Genomic DNA, 20747 nt, shown 5'->3' on the forward strand with positions numbered 1-20747 from the left:
ATCTTGGTGCTGGGCAGTGAAGGAAGCTGTCCTTTTAGCACCCCTTCCTCTGATTTCTCCACAGGACACCAGAAAGGGCAGGGCACAGAGTAGGTACTCCCTGGACACTTGCCAATTGGTCAGTGGATTGAAGAATCAAACAGCGGCAGTTCATTCAACAATTTGCATTGAGCCCCCACACCGTGCTCTGAGCTAGGCACTGGGGAAACAGCGGTTTCTGCCCTCGGGAGGCTCAGAGTCCATCAGGGAGACAGACACAAAAACCCTGCAGCCTTTTCTTGCCGGAAAGCTGCACTGCAGAGCACGGAAAATGATCTGAGTGACTCTTCTCAACTCCCAAGGATGGCATGCACCCAGAACCATTCTGGATGTGGAGAAGACAGATCAGTGCATTGCCTACAGTGGGTGCCTCTGGGCATTTGCGGTTAATTCTGTGGAGGAGCCAGAATTGAAAGAGGCTACTTGGGTGCTGGATGCCGTTAGGGGTTTGTGGGTGGAGTCCCTGGGGGTCCATAGCAGGGCCCTCAGCCTAGTCTAGGGGAACGTGGGCTTTAAAATCAAGGTCTAAAGATGTTTGTTTGTTTTTTTAATTTTTTTTTAATGTTTATTTATTTTTGAGACAGAGAGAGACACAGCATGAATGGGGGAGGGGCAGAGAGAGAGGGAAACACAGAATCTGAAACAGGCTCCAGGCTCTGAGCCATCAGCCCAGAGCCCGACGCGGGGCTCGAACTCGCGGACCACGAGATCGTGACCTGAGCCGAAGTCGGACGCTTAACCGACTGAGCCACCCAGGCGCCCCTAAAATCAAGGTCTAAAGGGGCACCTGGTGGCTCAGTCGGTTAAGCGTCTGGCTCAGGTCATGATCTCGCAGTTCATTTGTTCGAGCCCTGCATTGGGCTCTGTGCTGACAGCCCAGAGCCTGGAGCCTGCTTCGGATTCTGTGTCTTTCTCTCTCTCTGCCCCTGCCCCACTTGTGTTCTCTCTCTCTCTCTCTCTCTCTCTCTCTCTCTCTCTCTCTCCTCTCAAAAATAAATATTTAAAAATAAATGAAAAAAAATATCAATGTCTAAAGAATGAGTGAGAGAAAGGCAGGTACATGGGTGGGAAGGAGGATGGAAAGGTTCCCAGCAGAGAAATGGGGTTGGACCAAGCCTGGAAGCAAGAGGCAAGTGAGGGAAGTGGGCCCCTTTAAGGACCCCAGAGAAGTTCACATTTGCCCCGTTCTACCATCATCTCTCCCACCCAGGCTCCCTCTCTACCTTCAAACAGGCTTCCACCCTTCAAACTGGCTTCCACAGTCTTTACCCCAGAGAGAGTCCTATACAGTGCATGCAGTCTAGGGTTAGGGCATTTGGGAGGAGAGAAAACAGGAGTGTCTGGGATGAAAAGAACGGGTCATTTCCTACAGGGGTGTTTGCTGCTTTTATAGGAAAAAAATAAGACCTTATGCTGGGACCGGGTGTTCAAGCGCACAACATTTTTCCACATCTAGGAACTCACTGGGTCCTCACAACAACTTGGAGAGATGGGCAGGGCAGCTATGATGACCCTGTGTTTTACAGAGAAAGAAATCAAGGTCCAGAGAGGCGAAGTGACTTGCCCAAAGTCACAGAGCGTGTCTGTGGCATGGCCAGGGATCTGAACCCAGGGCCTCCTGACTCTAGGGTTCATGTCCTTTGTCCTCCGACCCTTATTATCCAGGAAGTGAGACGGCCCCCCTTCACAGGAGGTGCAAACAAGTGTGCCAGCCCTGGTATTCAGGCCCACGGGTTCAGAACAAGGCGATCCTGAACACGGTGAGATTCTGTCTTGAAAGATGGTTGGGAAGTAGAGAGGTGAAGGTGGGAGAGGGAAAGAAGATGTGTGTGTGGGGGGGGGGGATAGCTTGAGCAAAGGTGTGGAGGTATGAGAGCACAGACTGATGTCAGTAGCAATAATAATCATTATTGTTATATAATAAATATTAATTTTCTTCATTATCAATACAACTAATAGCTGCTAAATAATAATACATGATAATTAATATTATTTTAGCAACCACTTCCTGGGTTAGTTTTAAGATCCCATGAAGAAGATCTGCCATGATCCCCATTTTACAGATGAGAAAAGCGAGGCTCCAGAGGCCTTACAGTTAGTGACAGAGCTGCTGGGTTTGGAGGCAGCAGACCTGGGTTCAGATCTGGGCTCTTTACTCTGGCTGGGTAACTCCACTTCTGAGGACCTGTGTCATAGTGGCACTGGGGGCGTAATGAAGACCCTGCCTGTTAGGTCACATAGAGGTTGGTTGTTGTCATTAGCATTGCTCTCTCCCTGTCTCTCCTTGGCAGCCCACCTCAGCCTGGCCTGGGCCTCTGGGGCTCTGCCAGGATAGCTCTGGAGCAGAGCTTGGCCGGGGCAGTGGGGAGGAGGTCACTCTGGAGGCTGCATTGTATCCAGACCTCTCTCCCTGGGACCCCACCGAGAGGCAGGAATGTGGTCCAGAGCTAGCTGAGGGTCACCTGGAAGGCAGGCCAGGCTTGTGTCTGGCACCTCATAAATGCCCAGGAGGAATGGCCTGGGGGGGGGGTAGTTTCCATTGTGTCAGCAGCAGCCTTGCCTGAGGGGGGAGAGTGCTCCCACTGTGGCTCCTGGGAAGCTTGTAAACCTGTCACTAAAGGGGGCCTCCCTGAGAGCTCTGTCGGGAGCCAGATGGTGAGACTGGGGCTCCACCAGGACCATTGGCTGCTGGGGGAGTAGTGTCCCAGCATCTTGAGGTCCTTTTGTTGTGGCTGCTCCCCCAGCTGGGACTGGCCCAGTGCCTTCTCCACACAGCCTTTCCCCACTACTCCTGCCATCTTGGATTCATGGGGAAAATGGGCTGCAGTATTAGATGCTGAGTAGGGTAAAGGACCCCTAAATAGCACCGGAAGACCAAGGTTCAAGACCCAGGTCTGTTTCTTAATTGCTGTGTGAGCTCGAGCAAGCTGATTAACCAGTCTGAATCATAACTCATCTGTAGAATGGAGACCTTAAGGGTCATAGTGTCTGTCAAAGTGCAGAGAGGGAGCCCTTTTGGATAGTGTAGGGAAGAAGCCTTGCCCCAGCCACCCCTCTGGCCCTTAATATCAGAGCTGTGCTCAGGGTTAATTCTCATTCTGCTTTCTCTCCTTCCTCCTCACTGGACCATAATGCCAGCTGAGGTGGAGGAGGGAGATAGCAGGGGTTGGGGAGGCGGCGAACACCCTGGTCTGGACCACCATGTTGGACACCTTGGAGGGCACAATTTGTCTTATTTTCTGTGCAAACAGCACCCCCTGGAGGCATGCAGGACAGAACCTTGGTGGCTGTATATGGAGGCCCTGGCCCTTGTTCAAAGAGAGTGATGAGGCCCCCCTAAGGCCCTGGTGGCAGGGAGGACAGGAGTGGGCGGAGCCCAGGGATGCTTCTTTCTCAGGTGGGATCAGCAGGTCGGATGTGCGATGCTCAAAGACTCCACTGGGGCCTGGGAGCATGGAGGGCTGGTGGGTTAGGGTCAGGAGTTCAGCTGGGGTCTGCCAGGTGGCAGGTGACCGTGGTCACTTGGAGATACCCAGCAGGCCAGAGAGGGTTTTCACATCATCTCCACAGAGGTGGCACGGTGGCTTTGATTACTCAGAGCTGAGTGCAGAGAGAAGGGGCAGAGGATAGCCCCGGAAGCTACACTGTGGGTAGGAGGAGGCAGGCACAGGATTTTGCATGTCCAGGAATCAGTGAAGGTGCTTTGCAGCTGCCAAAATGCTCCCCTCATACCCACTTGAGAGGTTTAAGGCTGAGAGCGGCCGGCCTGAGCAGGCTTTCGGGTTTCCGGTTTCATGGTCCCGATCCTAGGCACTGCCTGCAGTGGGGTGATGGGGGCTGTGGCGGTCAAGGATTGCAGCCTCCCTTTCCTCCATCTCAGTGAAGACCTGATTTGTTAGTTGTTGTTGTAAGTGTTGCTTTTGAGGTATTCTTTATAGACAATAGCAGTCATTCTCCCTTTGTGCCCCTGTCTTCCTCTTGCCCAAACTCCAGTACCCACTGGTCTCTCTAGCCCCATAGTTTTGCCTGTTCCAGAGCATTCTACAAATGGAATGAGCACCTGTGCAGCCTTGGAGGCTGGCTTTTCTCAGCACGGTTTTGAGGCTCCTCTTTGTCATACCATTATCATTCACTGTTCTTGCAGAGTGGGATTCGCTGTGTTCCTGCACCACATTTTACATCCAGCCATGTGTGAGGGCAATGTATGAAACGCGGTTTGCATTTATGTTTTGGTGGCATATACATGTGTATCATGACAACGTAATAGAATGCCAGGTATCCCCTCAGTGTACTACTTGAAATGATTTTACATGGTACATGGATGAACAGTTTTTTCCATATTTTACCAGATTGTGAGCTTTTATTTTATTTTATTTTTTAAGTTTCTTTTTGAGAGAGAGAGAGAGAGAGAGAGAGTGAGAGTGGGAGGGAGGGAGGGAGGGAGGGAGGAAGGGGCAGGGAGAAAGGGAGAGAGAATCCCAAGCAGGTTCCGCACTGTCAGCACAGAGCTTAATACAGGGTTCAAACTCACGAACCCAAGATCAAGACCTCATCCGAAATCAAGAGTCGTATGCTTAACTGACTGAGCCACCCAGGTGCCCCAGTTGTGAGCATATTTTAATGTGCATTAAAAAAAAAATGGGTCCAGCACACCAAACCCATGCTTTCTTGGCTGATTTAATGCTTCATGGCTAAGACTCAGGCCTTGCTGGTGCATTGCCCGCATTTGACGGCTAGAGCCTCTTTCTGCCAGCTGTGTGACCTTGGGTAAGCTGCTCAATGTCTCTGAGGCTTTAGATTCTTCATCAGTAACATGGGCTAGTAATGTCCCTCCATCCCTGTTAAATTTGCTGTGAGGATGAAACCAGTAAGTGTAGGTAAAACTCCCCGTTCAGAGCCTGGCACCTATCAGCACTTGGCTGCTGTTATTATTAGATGTATATGGCCCATGGGCGCTGGGTGTATGATTTATGTGTACTGTTTTGTACATCTCTGTGTACATGAATGTGTGTGTGTGCACGGTACATGTGTAAATGTGGGATTCCTGGCCTAAGGGATAAGTCTCGTAGGGTCTGGATTACCTTCATGTGCTCACAGGTGTATGTGTGTGCCCATGAATGTGCCTTTCTGAGGCCACATGTCTGGGTGTACATTGTGTCCCCGGGCTCCAGGGTTTCCTTATCCTTACTTCTCCATCTTTCTGCTGTCAGCCAGGATGGTGGGCCTGTGCTACCCTTCTCCACCCAAAACTCTGCCTGTGGAAGGGAGGCCCCGGGGAATGGTCCTCCCAGGGCCTAGGTCTCTGGTCCCTGGGTGTCTCCACCATATTTGCCCAGAGCTAGTATTTTCTAGCTCTTTATGCAGGACGGTAGGACCCCACCCAGGATGGTGGGAAGGAGAGGAAGTGTTTTAAAGGAAGCTGAGGTCCTGCAGTTGGTCCCTGGATTCTGAGCAGAGGCTGGGAAAGAGTCCCATGGGAGAGGCTCCAAGCTGCTGGGCTCAGCATGTTTAAAAAACTGCTTTATTGAGTTATATTGACATATGTTTAACCACATGTGTTTAGAGTGTATAATTGGGTGGGTTTTTACATACGTATACACCCACGAAACCATCACTGTAAGCCAGATGGTGAACATATCCGTCATCCCAAACACTCCCTTGTGCCCCTTGGTAATCTCTCCCCCTCCCCCCAACCCTTCCCAGGTAACCTCCAATCTGCTTGTTATCACTAGAGCTTAGTGTGCATTTCTTCAATTAGGACAAATGGGACAGGGTGTGGGCAGGGCGGGGGGCAGTGGCTGAAAGGAACAGAGGCCCTGTGGTTACTCCGTGGATTGTGTTTGCTTATCTTTAAGAACCGGCTTATTTCACTCAGCATAATTATTTTGAAATTCATGTTCCTGCTCGTATCAGTAGTTCATTCCTTGCTTACCACTGAGTAGTATTCCACTGTATAGACCTACCACAATCTCTAATCCATTTACTATGGTTTTTGAAACCGAGAGTCAAGCTGTGTCTGAAGCTGGCCTGATCCCAATGTGTACCTCTCCCAGGCAGGGCACCTGTAGGTCACCTGTAGCCACGCTGTGCCCTTCACCCCAAGGGTCTCCTTCCCTGGAATGACCTCCCCTGCTCTGCGCTATCCAGGGCCCACTCAGCCTCTTCCAGGTAGCCTTCTCAGACTGACTGGGTCTCCTCTGGGCAATTCTCGCGTTTATTGCATAGTGGTCTTCAAAGGCCTTGAGCACTGTTCTGTGATTCTAGTCTTTTCTCCTTAGTGAAAGCAAGGGGAACTCCTCTTTGTTCCAGCCCTACCTCCCACACACAGGATGTCTGACCAGCCATGGACTGTGGACATTCGGGTCTGGGCCCTCTGGGAAGAAGGAAGCAAAGATGCAAAGTGATGCAAAGTGATGCAAACATGGCCGGGACTGAAGGCTGCGTCTTCCTAGCTCAGGACATTCCTCTCTCCATCGCCCTTTCCTCCCAGTCTTCCTCTCCTTCCTGGAAACCCTTCCTCCCCTTTAGGGAGCAGAAGGCGTCGGGGACAGGCCGATGGGGACTGAGCTTTCTGCATTATTAAATCACTGCCATGGAGGAACCCAACTCTGAAACATCCCAGAAGGCCTCTGTCACATTCTGTGGTTTCCTACTTCCCCAACCCCATCTTCCCCATCCTCCTTGTGTCTCTCTCCTCAAGTTGATGGCATGGGCAGGGGCTGCCCTTCCTGATGGATGGGACACAGATCTTGGGGAAGAAATGAACATCCCCCACTTCCTTGCCCCCAACTGCCAGGACTGCATTAACACTCCCAGCGCTGCCGACACACGTCTTAGAGCCACAGGGTAGAGGCCGCCTATGCTGGAGCAGGGAAGTGACTTCCCTAAGGTCACACAGCCAGTCAGTGACAGACCCAGGCCACGCGATACCTCGTCCATGTTGCTTCCTCTCTCTGCCCCGTCTCCTGGACACCACCCTTATGTGCTTGTAACGTGCCTTCTCCTGGACCAAGCCCTGCCCTGTACTCTATCCCATTGTGGGGTGAGGTAGAACTGTGTGTAGGAGAAAGCAGCGTGCCTCCCTGGCCAGAGGCTCTTGAGGCAGATCCGGGTTCCATTAGGAAGCCTGTGTGCAGAGGCCTACCTGTGTGCAAGATGTTGTGGGCATGGGGGTGGTATAAAGCAGGAAGGCGGCCCAGGGTGGAGGGAAGCGGCCCCGAAGGAGGGAAGTGGCGGGCGTGGTCCTGGGGCTGCTGCTGCGGAGGCTGCTGCACCCACCTTGCTGGTCTCCCAGGGCAGCTCCGCGGTCACGTGTTGACTGCGGCTCAGCCTTGTCAGCCCAGCCCCCATGCCCTCTCTTCCTCCTCCCCTCCTCCAGGAAGCCTTCCTGAGAAGTGACCTGCCCCCCAATCCTTATCACTCATCACTATCTGCCATTCTTATTGTGATTCCTGTCTGTGTCGTATTTCCTCTCCTGGACTGGTGTCTTCTCGAGAACAGGATCCGTGTTTGTTTCATGCCTGGATGTCCAGTGCCTGGGACAGGGCTCGGTACTCAGTCGGTAGATAATGAATATTTGCTGAATAAAATAAGTGACGGTGGTAGTGAGTGGCAGTGTGCGGGGGTGGGTGTTGGTAGTAAATGCTGATTGATCACAAGGGTGGATGGTGGAAGACAGATGGTGGTAAATACTAGTGAGTAGCAGGAGATGGACTAGAATCCAGGAGATGGTGGGTGGGAAGTGACGGGTGAAGGACCAGGGAAGGTGGTGAAAGATACTCAATGGTGGTAGATGGCGAAGCGGGACATAGCAAGAGATGGCAGCAGGTGGCCCAAGGTGGCAGCGGATGAGTTGCAGTGACGGTGGACATCCTGGGCGGCGGGCAGCTCCTGCTGTGCCCAGCCCTCCGCCCCTCCGGGGGCCTCTGCCACCCGCTCTGACGTTGCGGCCTGTTCCTTTGCAGACTCCATCGGGGGCCCCTTCCCTGTCCCGTCTCACCGATGCCACCACAAGCAGAAGCACTGCCCTCCGGTGCCGCCCGGCGGGGGGGTCCCGGCCACGCCACTGCTCTTCCACCCGCACACCAAGGGCTCCCAGATCCTCATGGACCTCAGCCACAAGGCCGTCAAGAGGCAGGCCAGTTTCTGCAATGCCATCACCTTCAGTAACCGCCCGGTCCTCATCTATGAGCAAGTCAGACTGAAGGTGGGCCCTCCCACTCCCTGCCCTCTGTGCCTCCCTGGACCTCGACCCTTCCCTCTCAGCACTGTCTTCTGTCCCGGCCACGACGACACCCTGCCCTTCTCTTGCCTCCGGGCCGTCCCTTCTGCTCTTCCTCATCCCTCCTCATGCTCTTCCCTCTTCCTCCTCCTTTCTCAACCTTCCCCGTGTGACAAAGAAGGACCCGGGGACGGGAGTGGCCATGGGGGCCACAAGCTGTCACTGGACAGTGGGAAGGCTCCTAGAGGAGGGGAAGGAGGACAGCTGGGCGGTGTGGCTCCCCGTAGGGGTCTGCCGACAGGGGCACACTCCCTCCCCTGGGGCCCTTGGCAGTGGCCGGGAGGCCGGCGGGCCGGGGTGCTGTCTGAGGCCATCTCCTCCGCCCAGATCACCAAGAAGCAGTGCTGCTGGAGTGGGGCGCTGCGCCTGGGCTTCACAAGCAAGGACCCGTCCCGCATCCACCCTGACTCGCTGCCCAAGTACGCCTGCCCCGACCTGGTGTCCCAGAGCGGCTTCTGGGCCAAGGCGCTGCCCGAGGAGTTTGCCAACGAGGGCAACATCATCGCTTTCTGGGTGGACAAGAAGGGCCGCGTGTTCTACCGCATCAACGACTCAGCTGCCATGCTCTTCTTCAACGGGGTCCGCACGGCCGACCCGCTCTGGGCCCTGGTGGACGTCTACGGCCTCACGCGGGGCGTCCAGCTGCTGGGTGAGTGCCCGCTCCCCGTGCCCCTTCGGTGCGGGACATGCCTCCGGGGGCCGAGGTGTGACGCTGCTCCATCCCATCAGGCACGGGGACCTCTCTCCCGCTGGCAGGGCCCCGGGGCCTAGAGGGCACCGGGAGAGCTCAGGGAGCCTTCGTGTGCCCTGCAGAGTGCGCCCGTCCTTTGGACTCACAGCTGGGGTGAGGGGCGCCTGGGTGGGATTTCTGCCCTCCAGGGCCCCTCAGGTTGTGCCTTTGAGCAGCACACAACCTTCATCATAAACGGCAGCCTCAAAGACCCCCGCTCCCAGGAAGTAATGAATATTAACCTCCGTAACCATAGTGTAGTGAGCACTTACCTTGAGCCGGGCACTTCATTATTGCCGTTCTCACAGCATCCCTGGGAGGCAGATTCTGTTAGTGGGCCCCCTGGAGGCAAGACTCAAGCTCAGGGGAGGTTGAGTCATTGGCCCCAGGAGACGCGGCAGGTGAGGCGTGGAGCCAGCACTAAGTCCCAAGTGAGCCCCTGGCCCCTGGGCTCTGCAGCCCCCCAGGAAGTCCAACCCCACCCTAGTGCTTCTTGCAGGGATGTGGGTGAAAGGGATAAGGGGGGAGGGCCGAAGGCACTAGGGTGGCTAAGACTTTTCTGGCTGCCCCTGGGTGCCCGGGGTGAGTGAGGCTGCTTCAGGGGGGTGAGAGGGCACACATCCCGTGGGAGGCAAGGAGGAGCCAGGCTTTCTCAGGAGGGCACACATGGATCCTCAAATGCCAGCGCTGGAAGGGGCCTTGGAGAGTCTCAGGCTTCCTGAGTTGGTGGCTGAGTTGGGACTAGAATCCAGGTCACCTGACTCCCAGTCCAGGATGGCTCTCACCTTGCTCACTCGTGCACGTGCTGGCAAGTGCACGTGCATGTGCGTACGTAGACTCTGGGTACAAATCAGTTCACGGGCAAAGTGGCTGTGTTGCCAGGCAGAGCCTGCATTAGCCTCAGCTTTCCCATCTATAAAATGGGCTGTTGGGAAGAGGAAGTTAAGTTAAAGAGGCTGTGAGCAGAGTGCCCAGCACAGTCCTGGGTATCCAGTCAGTGCTCAGCCCGTGCTTGCTCTTTCCATTTCCCGTCCCTGCCCCTGTCTCCCTGCAGAGAAAAATGCCATGGAGGTGGTTGGAAACCTTTTTTTTTGTTTTTTTTCCACTTTTTTTCCTTTCTGGCTTCAGAGCCTAGAAACAGTGAAGCTCTTTTCAAAACACCTTTATTTCAGTAAAAAAGACAGTGAAAGTAAAAACAAGTGAGTAATTGTCAGAAGCCTTTCTGTGGAGTTCCAAACATCAGGAGGCTGTTTTTATTAATTAATAGTTTGGGAACTTTCTGTTTTTTCAACTCAGTAAAGTGTTTCTACATTCACATGGACAAGTTAAGAGCCCGAAAGCAGGCTCTTCTAAGTCTTCGATAGTGGAGAAGGGAGCCGAGGCTGTCCAAGGATAATTCCCTTTGTGAAATGGGTGCACTTGCAGGGAAGGGCCTCGACCTCCCAGCAAAGGAAGGGCAGTGGTTATGCCCCTGGGCTACAGAGTCAGAGTGACCCAGGTGGGATTCCTGGCCTCACCCTATACTAGCTGTGGGACTTCAGTTTCCTCATCTGTAAAATAGGGGTAGGTAATAATAAACAACTGTTCTCAGGGTTCTTTTATTTATTTATTTATTTATTTATTTATTTATTTTTTCATCGTTTATTTATTTTTGGGACAGAGAGAGACAGAGCATGAACGGGGGAGGGACAGAGAGAGAGGGAGACACAGAATCGGAAACAGGCTCCAGGCTCTGAGCCATCAGCCCAGAGCCTGACGCGGGGCTCGAACTCACGGACTGTGAGATCGTGACCTGGCTGAAGTCGGACGCTTAACCGACTGCGCCACCCAGGCGCCCCCTCAGGGTTCTTTTAGAAGAACTCTGCTTAAAGAGCAGAGTTACGTGAAGCAGTTATGTGACTAATGACTGTCAGTCATCCACACCCATCCTGGAGAGGGTAAAGCTTAACCCCAGGTTCAAGTGAATACCTGCCTGCTGCTCTGATATCCTTAGGGCCTCACACTTCAAGGCCCTGAAGTCCCAAAGCCTGAGGTTGCACTCCAGCCTGGACACTTCTGTCTGGGCCTCAGTCTTCTCGTCTGAAAGAGTGTGGGACTACTATGGCTTGGCCCAGGGCTGGGCCAATGGTGGGAGACAGAAGTGTCTCCACTCTTGAAAAAGGTTATAGTCTTATTGGGAGGGGGCTGGGTAAAGGCAGTGGGGGCAGCATTCTTGCTTTCCCCTCTCCTAGCAACGAATGCCTTTTCCTGCAGTCCCCCCGAAATCCCATTCTGGTATTAAGGCCCAGCTCGCAAGCCACCTCCTCCTGGAGGTGAAGCCTTCTGGAGCTGAGTTCTTTTCTCTGTTTCTTGGGTTCCACCACATGGTGTCTGTGCTTCTCTCCGCCCTGAGGCATTGGCTGAGCCTTGGCCCATCCATATGTCTTGCACAAGACAGGGAAGACTTTGAGGGTGAATCCGTTCTTACCCCCCCTGGATTTCTCTCCAGAGTGGAATCTTGTGTCTGGCGTGGGGAGGACACCAAGCATTATTTGGGGGGTTGGGAAGGGAGAGTGGTGGGAAGGTTAACTTGTTAGATGAAGGATAGACCCAGCTTTGCTCTCATAGACAGCGCCAGCCTCACTGAGAAATTAGACAAAGCAAACCCTCCAGACACAATCAGGGCATAACCCAAGAGAAGACAGTAAATTGTTTAATGCTGTAGTCAGAGGATCCTTTCCATCTGCCGAGATGGTTTCCATCCAGCTATCTCATTTAATCGCTCAGCAGCTGGCCTTGGACAGAATGTTTTTCTTTCATCCCCATTTGTCAGGGAGAAAATTGAGACCCACAGAAGGCTTGGCTTGCCCGCGTAGGGCTGTGGCAGAGCTGGGATTTGAACAGGGTGTTCTGATGCCTAAAGCAGTACCTTCCCCAATAAACCTCCAGCAGGTTTAAGTATGGAGGGAGGCAGGAAATTGAGAGGAGGCTGAGGTCAGTGAGGGAGGATGGAGTCCAGGAGTATTTCTTGGAAAAGAGGGCTTAGGCTGGGCCTACAAATTCTAGGAGGGTCCGGGGAGGAGGTGGTGACGGGGACATGCGAGGTGAGATGGGGTTTCCAAACCTCAGGGGCCTAGGGAAGGCCCCACCCTCGGGCACAGCCCAGACGGCCTCACCTGGCCTGGCCCTGTTACCCCTCTTGGACCATAAATGGGTTTTCCCGCAGTATTTTCACTTGCATCCGGATTTCCCAGCAGGCTCCTCTCTGTACATTGGACAAGGCCGAGGGCCCAGCAGATTCCTGTCCTAGCTATAAATCACCATAATCCCTGGGTGTTTTCAAACACTGATTATAGCCCCTGAATTCAATTAGCAGATGAAAATATCTCTTTGTTTTGTTCTTCCTAAAGCGATTTCTTTTTTGTGTAAAAACAAAAGAAATCCATCCAAGATGTCTTCAGAGGTAGGCACACTGCTCTACACCGTCATTCTGTGGTGTCCCCTCTGGGATCGCCCATTGCCTCATATAGTCCCAGGGTCAGCCTCCTTCCCTTTCCTCCCCTCTTCCCCCCCCCGCCACCCCCCCCCCCCCCCCGCCCTGATCCCTTCACTGCCTGTGGCTTTCCCTGCTCTCCCTCCTAAGCCATCTTGGCTTTGAGTTTCTCCTTCCCCTGAAGAAGTCCCTCTCTGCCTTGGTAGCTCTGAGGACGGGCTTGTCTTTCTCGAGGTGGTTGCCTCCCAGACCAGTGTCTCATCTGCAGGGACTTCCTGCTAGGTCTGCCCCCTCCCTTTCTGCCTCTCTCTGGGACCTGTGGCCAAAACCCTCCAAACCCCACCTGGCCCATATCTGCTCTTCGAATCACAAATATCCTGGGGTACTTGGCACCTAGCAGATATGCAAGTCAGGCCACGGACACGTTGGCTGTCTCTCCGGACAGAGTGGAGGTAGGGGGTGGCGTCTCTTCCTGAAGTGACACCACCAAGGGGGTGCCCCATCCCAACCCCCACTGCCCTAACATAACGAGGCCCGCTGGTGCCCCCACCATGACCCCTGCAGGCCTGCTTCAAGCCTTCGAGGCACCCCCGACATGCTGGAGTTCAGGAGATTGCCTCTTTCCTCAGGGTGTCCCGGCCAAGCCTGGGCTGGTATTTCCAAGAATAACAGCTTCCTACCTCCAGAAAGAAGGACCTGTGGGCAAGCAAATAAACACAAGTTTTATGGGGTGATTAATGCTTGGCGAGATAAGCTCCTATCCCAATTCTTCAGGGTCTCCCTGCTCCTCTCAGAAACGTTGGCTCACAAAGAGCAGCTGTGGGTCCTGGCAGAAAGCTGGTGAGCCAAGACCCCACTTGTAGGGTGCTCCTGATAACCCTCTGTGCCCACCGCAGCCCAGGTATGATGAGGGGGCAGAGGGAGACACATGAATTGAAAACCCAGTGCCTCTCTTTGAAGAGTGTTTATTTTGGGGGACACACCATATAACTGCTCTGAGATCCAATTCTGCAATGAAATGTGGCTGAAGAGTAGAGCTGTGTGTTGGGGGCGGTACAGCTGGGGAGCGATCCAGGATTTCCTATAGGGAGGTTTCAAGTCAGGAACCAGAGAAGCTGAAATGCACAGACTGGTTGGGGAGGAACAGTTTAGGCTGGACAGGAGGGGTATGCATGGTCACAGAGGTGGGGAATTAGATTAGCATCATCAGTCAGGGAACAGAACCTTCAGGGGAGCGAGTGAAGAGAAGAGGTGTAGGTGACCTGTGGAGAAGGGGTGTGCACAGGTGGGGCTGTGTGCATGCATCGCAGGGGAGAGAGCCGTGAAAGCAGAAAGTTTCTGGCAGCTATCTTGCTGTCAATGTCTTTCAAAAGGAGAAAAGGTGGCCGAGAGATAGAAGAGGGCCTGTCCAAATTCTCCCAGCTAGTCAGAAGCCAGGCTGGCCCTGGAATTCGGCTCTCCCAGGAGGAACTGGGCATAAGGTCACTGTGAGAAGACATTGCCACATCAAAATGGTAGTGGCTGAACTCAGGAGGGCATTAAGGGGGCACTTAGGGTGGGGTCCCAAGGGCTCACGGCATTCTGCTTCACCCAACCTGTGCACATGTGCCCCAGTCCTGGTAAGAGACCTGCCTTCTGAGGACAGAGATCTCTAGAGACTCTCAGGGAGGGTAGCTTTCTGAGGGCCAGGCTGCTCCTGGACCACTTGCTAGGCTGGTGAGTCAGCCTGGCTTCCCTGCAATGAGAAGCCTGGGCCTCTCTGAAGATAAGGCCCTGGGGTAGGTCTCCCATACAGGGTGTGCCTCAGCTTGGCGGCACAAAGGGTGTGAGCCGTCCTGGCTAGCGGAGGACCACGCTGCCATCTGGGGCTTCCGTTTCCTAGGCTAAACCAATATTTACCTTCAGCTATGGCTGCCAGGGGCTGAGAGGCAAATATTAGTCTAAGGAACCTGAGCGAAGCTCTGGGGATGGGGGAAAGAGCTAAGGATGCTGATGGCGATTTCTTCTTCTCTGACAGTTTTCTTTTCTTTTTGATTTAAACAAAATTTTGTTGTTTCTCCTGCTTCAGAGACTCTTCCTGGCGCTTCCTTTCTGCTCATCCCAAATTCTGCTAATCGTAATCACAGTCCAACTCCAAACCCTCCCCTCCACCAGGAAACCTTCCCTGACCTCCCCTGTTCCTATGACCCTTCCTCTTCCTGACCACCTGAAGGCACATGAAGGTCTAAATGGTCTCAGCAGTTCTGCATCATGTATTGTCCTGGTCTTTAAGAAGACAGCATAAGTCCTTTATATATGTTATAAAGAAAGTTTTTTTTTAAATTTTTTTAACATTTATTTATTATTGAGAGACAGAGCATGAGCAGGGGCGGGGGTGGGTACAGAGAGAGGAGGAGACACAGAATCCAAAGCAGGCTCCAGGCTCTGAGCTGTCAGCACAGAGCCTGACGCAGGGCTCGAACTCACAAACTGCAAGATCATGACCTGAGCCGAAGTCGGATGTTCAACCAACTGAGCCACCCAGGCGCCCCAAAGAAAGTTATTATTGTACTCGTTTTGCAGATAAGGAAACAGTCTCAGAGAGGTCTGATAACTTGCTTACAGTCACATAGCTTGGAAGAAGTGGGACTTGGGCCCAGGAGCATGCGCTGCATTACTTTCTAGCTTCTCTAACTATGAGTTCACCTGGTCCCCTGTGAAGTCTGGATACCTCCCAAGGGTGGGGTGTTGGCCCTCCCATGTCTTCCAGGATAGTGTAGGAGAGCTCAGGGGGTTAGGGATCAGCTGTACATGTTGGGTATAGATAGTTCACGAGAGCCCCAGCAGGGTTGGCTGGGGAAGTGGGGGTGCCCGGCATCCTGATTCAGCAGTGTCTGCCTCATAGTTCCGTGAAGGCTCCTGACGGCTTCATCTGGTTCTGTTGTTTACAGAGCACTCTGGTGGTTTTGGGTTTTTTTGTTTTTGTTTTTTGTTTTCACCAGAATGAATATATATAAAGTGCAACCTTATACGATGGGCAATATTAGATTGTAATATCCAGAAATGGCAGTTTCATATTTTCTGCCTAGTATCTCTTTGGTCCAAAATATAGTTTTGGGGAGCTTGAAGAGACCTAGGGGTCCGGGGTGGGGTGTGTAGAGTAGAGGAGCTGGGGCCTTGCAGTACTGGGGACAAAGCCCTCATTTCAGAAGCAGGAGACCTGACTGAATCAAGACTTGACGTGGCCACTCACTAGCTTTGAGCAAGCCTTCCAGCTTCTCTGTGCCACAACTGTCCCATCTGTTATTTGGACATAATTATATATGTGCCATTTACCTCAGAGAGTCTGAGGCTGATGAATATGTAAAAGTGTTTACATATATAGTAAGGGCTATTGTTTTTAGGTTGAAAAGGAATACTTAATTTAAAAATACCACCAAAGAGACAACCCCCAAATCCTCTCATTAGAAGAGGAGGCCTTAAAATCAAGTCCCTGTATCTGGGTGAAATTCAAACCATTCTACCTAAGTTGTTTCTTGGAATAAGACCTTTGGTTCTCTAGCTGGGTTCCTTGGAACGCTGGGGTTCTACAGAGGCATCTTTGAGGCGGCTGAGTTGGCAGGCTCTATGGCTTTTTCTTAGACTTCAACCAGAAATTTTGGTTTTGTTGGACAAAAGGATTCCACTGCTTAAAGAAAAAAAAAGTTTGAGAACCGTTAGACCAGATGAGTCTGAAAATCTATGTGTCTAAGATCCTCTGGGCTGAAGATTCTATAAAGCTTAGAATCTGTGACTCCAAGTGTTTCTGGGACATCCTACCCTTCCCTCCATGGGCCTCAAAAAGTACTTGTTCTTCTAGCTTTCGTGTGGTTGGGTTTATATGGAAAGGGTGGAGGCGGGTGTGGGTTTCGGGGCACTGTCCAGAGGGGCGGAGAAACCCCTTACCCGTCCAACCCATGTACCCGCCCTCCGGGCTCCTTCCCCTGCCCCATGCCAGATGCTGACCAGCAAGAGGATGTTTATGGAGACAGTAAATGGGCTGGCAGCACCTTCTAAACAGGGGCCGGCAGATACCCGCCAGCCGGCCGGCTGCGGCAGGCCGACCCATGGTTAAAGATTATCCAGTGCTCCGGATGTGCGAATCTAAACAAACAAGACTCTGGGGCTGATGGCAGGCCCTGCTTCAAAGGAGCCCCTTGCCTGCCCCGGAGGGCCCCTGCACCAGTGCCCAGGCCCTGCTTTGGTTGCCCTGCACTGGCTGGCAACATGTGGGAGGGCCCGGTGGGTCTCTGGCCAGAGCTGGCCCCGGAATCCTCAGCCTGGCCCCTCCTCTCCTCCTCTCCCTTCCTTTCTCCCCGCTGGCCCTGCTCAGACTCTTCTCCAGGCATTTACTAGAACAGTTTTCCCACTGAGTGCCTCTCACTTCTGTCAGTCCAAACTCTCTTGTCCCTTCAGGGTCCAGGTCAAATCTTGTTTCTTCTGAGATGCTGTCTCTGGCTCACTGTGAGACAGGAAGGGGACCTCAGCCTCGGCTAGAGAGCATTATCCTAAAAGGAATATTTATCCTAAAGAAGAGAAGGCTCAGAGAGGGTGCAAGGAGTGGCTATAGGACATATAGGGATCCATGCAAGGAGAGCTTTTCTAACAGTTATGGTTGTTCAGAGACAGGGGACAGATAGCCTTGGGATGTGGTGAGCTTCTTGTCCCCGGGGCCATTCTAGTCAAGGCTGGGTGAGAACTTGGCAGAGAGAGGTGGATTTCCTCTGGAGACACTGAGAATTTTGTAACAAAATTATACTCACATATTTTCATGCCTCCAAGCTTTGATCCTCCCACAGCCTACTGGCTCCTTGGGGCCCATGTCCTGGCTTCTCCTTCTGTCTCTACCACTGCCTGGGGCTGGGCACACAGTGTGTCAGTGAGTGGGTGACCTGAGTGCCACCTTGACGGGGAGGAAACCCCCTGTCCTGGCCTCACTGCCCTTGCAGGGCCGGTGATTTCTGCTCTGGCCCAAAGTATTTGCAGGACCACCGCTAGGCACCAGATTAGGCAGGAGCTGAAGACAGACAAGCTCCTTCCTGAAAGAGAGGATGCGGAGAGGGGAACCAGCTTAACAGCTTCTCCGGTGGCCTGGAGCCTCCCCTCCTCCTGTCATAAATACCTCCAAAGTGGGCAGCCATGTGTCCCGTGCGTGGATTACATAACTTGTTGCTTCCAAATGGGCCACGCTGCTGCTTGGGGTTACAGGTAGCCCATCTGGTTTTTCCAAGCTGTAACCCTGGGCAGAGGCTGGTCCCAGGGTGCTCTCCCCTGGCTTTCACAGCCAGGACCCTCCCCTGGCCTCTGACTCGATGTCAGTCCAGTCAGCTCTGACCTTTGCCGTCCCTTGTGCAGAGGGTGCCTGATCAGCTCCTCTATTTCCAGTGTCATCTATTTCAGGGTCCGGCACAGCTGGGGACACTGAGGGGATGGCTATTTTGGAGCTTGCTGGCGGCCTGCAGCCACTCCTGACCCCGAGGGGCAGCTGAGCCAGGAGAGGAGACATACTTGGGCTGGGCACTGGCCCCGGGGATTCCATTTTTAGCTGTTTCCCAGCATCTCTGATACCTTTTCTCCCTGCTCCTCCAAGATCTCAGGCAAAGCCATAGGGGTCATTTCCTGTCCCTTCTCCTCTCCCCTACACCCCCCCCCCCCCCGCCCAATTGTTTCTCCTTCCTTCTCTTCTTTCTCCTCTAATGTCCACTTTGTACCTTCTCCTTTCTGGGCTTTAGTCAGTGATGTCATCCATGACCTTATATATAGTCCTATATCTATCTATCTATCTATCTATCTATCTATCATCTATAGTCCTACCTTAAGGTTCAGAAAGTTAATTGCCTAAGTGCAGGTGGACCTAACTTTGGTTGACAAAACTCAACCTGAGTAAAGTACTAGTACCTGAGGTTGTCAAGTACGGGGGCTTCCCGCTCTACCTCTGATCCCTGCAACAACATCACAAGGCAGGTATTATTACCCTGTTCTCTAGGTGAGTGATCTGAGGCTGGGAAGAAAGTTGCTTCCTTACTGGCCACCGTTCAAGTGCTGGATTGGACCGTTAAACCCAGGCCTGTGTCACCCCAAAGCCCGTGCACTTTCTTCTGAGCCTTGGGGCATGGAAATGATAATAACAGTGGTTCGTGTTTACCTAGTGATTATTATGTGCCAGGTACTCTACTAGGTAGAGTAGGGTACTACTTACCTCCTGCATTTCAACTTCACAGCATCCCTTCTGAGCAGAGTATTAGAATACAGATTTTATACACGTCAGTACATGCTGATTTTGCGCATGGAGAGGCCCAGAGAGGTTAAGCTTTTGGTCTATGGCCAGAAACTGGCAGAGCCAGGATTTGAACCCAGGCTGATGACTTCAAAATCCTTACACTTAACTATGCTCCTATCCTGCCTACCAGTTCATGGATTTTGGCTGCTAAAGCATCTGAGATACTGTCCGGTTGCACGATTAGACATATAGTGTAAATATCAAGGGAGGTGATGGCCACACTGTGCCTTGAGCTGGTCAGGGAACATCTGGAGGCTGGTTCTGTTCATCGTCTAAGAGGTGGGAAGGTGAGCAGTGTGTCTGAGTATTCCCAGAGGAGAGTCCTTTTCTCTATGGGACTGCCCCAGAGATAGCATTGACACAGAAGCTGAGAGAAGTTAAGTAAATTAATCCAGGATCCTTGGATACAGGAGGGTAGATGTCAGTTTAAGAGAAGGAAACGCTTTCTTAGAGTAGCTCAACAATGGCATAGGTTGCCTGGGAGGCCCAGGAGTGGGCATGTTCAAGTACAGAAGGACTCCTGAAGGGGCAGAGCTCAGGATAGCTCGCATCCAGCCCCATTCAGAAATCTGTACTGAGAGTCTGCCCAGCTCCATGGCTCTGGGCTGAGTGTTCTGAGTGTGTGTGGGTTGGGGTAGGGAGAGGAGTGTCGGGGCGCATATGTGTGTGGGCTCCTGTGACAGTCTTATTCCTGTAGGCTCTGGCTGAGAATCTGAGCCTTTTGTTGTTTAGTCACCCTGCTGTCCCCGTCCCTTCCTCTCCATCTCCAACCCTGGAGTCCTCTAGGGCCAGTGCTGGAATCCCTGAGGGGTCGGAAGCAGGGGCTGTTCCCAGGGGTCCAGGTCAGCCCACAGCCTGTCCCAGGTCCACACTACTGTCTCTCAGGCCTCCCCCTCCTGTTTGAGCCTCCTTGCCTCTGCCTCTCTGCAGCCCCCAGCCTCTCTGCACCATCGCTGTCACAGAGTCAATTCCCTGGAATAATCACATTTTCCGGTCGGCTCCCTCCTTCTTGCCAGGCACGATGCTGGGAAATCCCAACCAGCCAGGCCCCAAGAGGCTACTCCAGAGAGGCAGGGGACTTGAGGGGGGAGGGCCCAGCAGCGTCTCCTTGCCCAGGCCCAAACGAGGCTGTTTCTGGAAAGGGTGGTGGGGGCTGGGGGAGAACAAAAACAAGGCGGCTTTGGAGACTGTTTCTAGATTCAGCTGGAGCTGAATCCTGACCTCAGCTGCCCACACCGTCCCTCAAGCTTTGCTCCCACACCGAGCACCCCAGCCATCCTTACCCAGGTCCTGGAGAGAAAGCACAGATTCTCGCTTTGGGAGGTTCAGAGGAAAGGCTCTCAGGGAGGGATTGGCCCATGCTGTGGTCTACAGTGGCACTAGCCAAATTTGGGGACTTTGACTCCCACAGAAGGGGTTCAATAAACAAGGAGGGGTCCTGAAAGCAAAGAATGTGGTATCAGGAGTTGGACAGACCTTGCTTCAATTTCAGATCTGCCACCTGGTGGCTGTCACATCACATCTCTGAGTTTTATCTCCATAATGGGAACACTTCCACGGGATGTTTTAAGGATGAAATGCAGGGGTAATTCATCGTGCATGATGACTTTTATTATAAATGATGGGACTCCATAAAGCAGGACATAATACAGCCATTAAAAAAATATGGTGTTGGAAACATGGTTATTGGCATGGAAAGGTGTTTAGGAACAGTAAGTGGAAAAGCTAGTTTTGAAAAGGAAATCTGTATATAGCAGGGTTCTTAGCCTGGAGTCCATGCCCATGGATGGCTTTATGGGCTTCACAGATGCCCTGGAATTATCCACCGACTTTAGGAAGAATGTGCATTTTTCTGAGGCGATAGGTGAAAGTTATCACATTTTCAAAGGGATTTGTTACCCATAAAAGGTTAAAAAACTACTAGAGT

General features: G+C 52.7%; 1 protein-coding gene across 2 annotated transcripts in view; it reads left to right on the forward strand.

The window, feature by feature from the left end:
* Positions 1-20747, forward strand: part of NEURL1 (neuralized E3 ubiquitin protein ligase 1) — a 78135-nt gene that overhangs the window by 51212 nt on the left and 6176 nt on the right. For both annotated transcript variants that reach the window (XM_049645684.1, XM_049645685.1), the window contains exons 2-3: positions 8004-8245; positions 8648-8969. In XM_049645684.1, coding sequence (XP_049501641.1) covers positions 8004-8245; positions 8648-8969 — 564 coding nt within the window. The remainder of the gene's footprint in view (positions 1-8003; positions 8246-8647; positions 8970-20747) is intronic.

This window comes from Panthera uncia, chromosome D2 (genome assembly GCF_023721935.1).
Source record: "Panthera uncia isolate 11264 chromosome D2, Puncia_PCG_1.0, whole genome shotgun sequence".
Classification (NCBI taxonomy): Eukaryota; Metazoa; Chordata; class Mammalia; order Carnivora; family Felidae; genus Panthera; species Panthera uncia.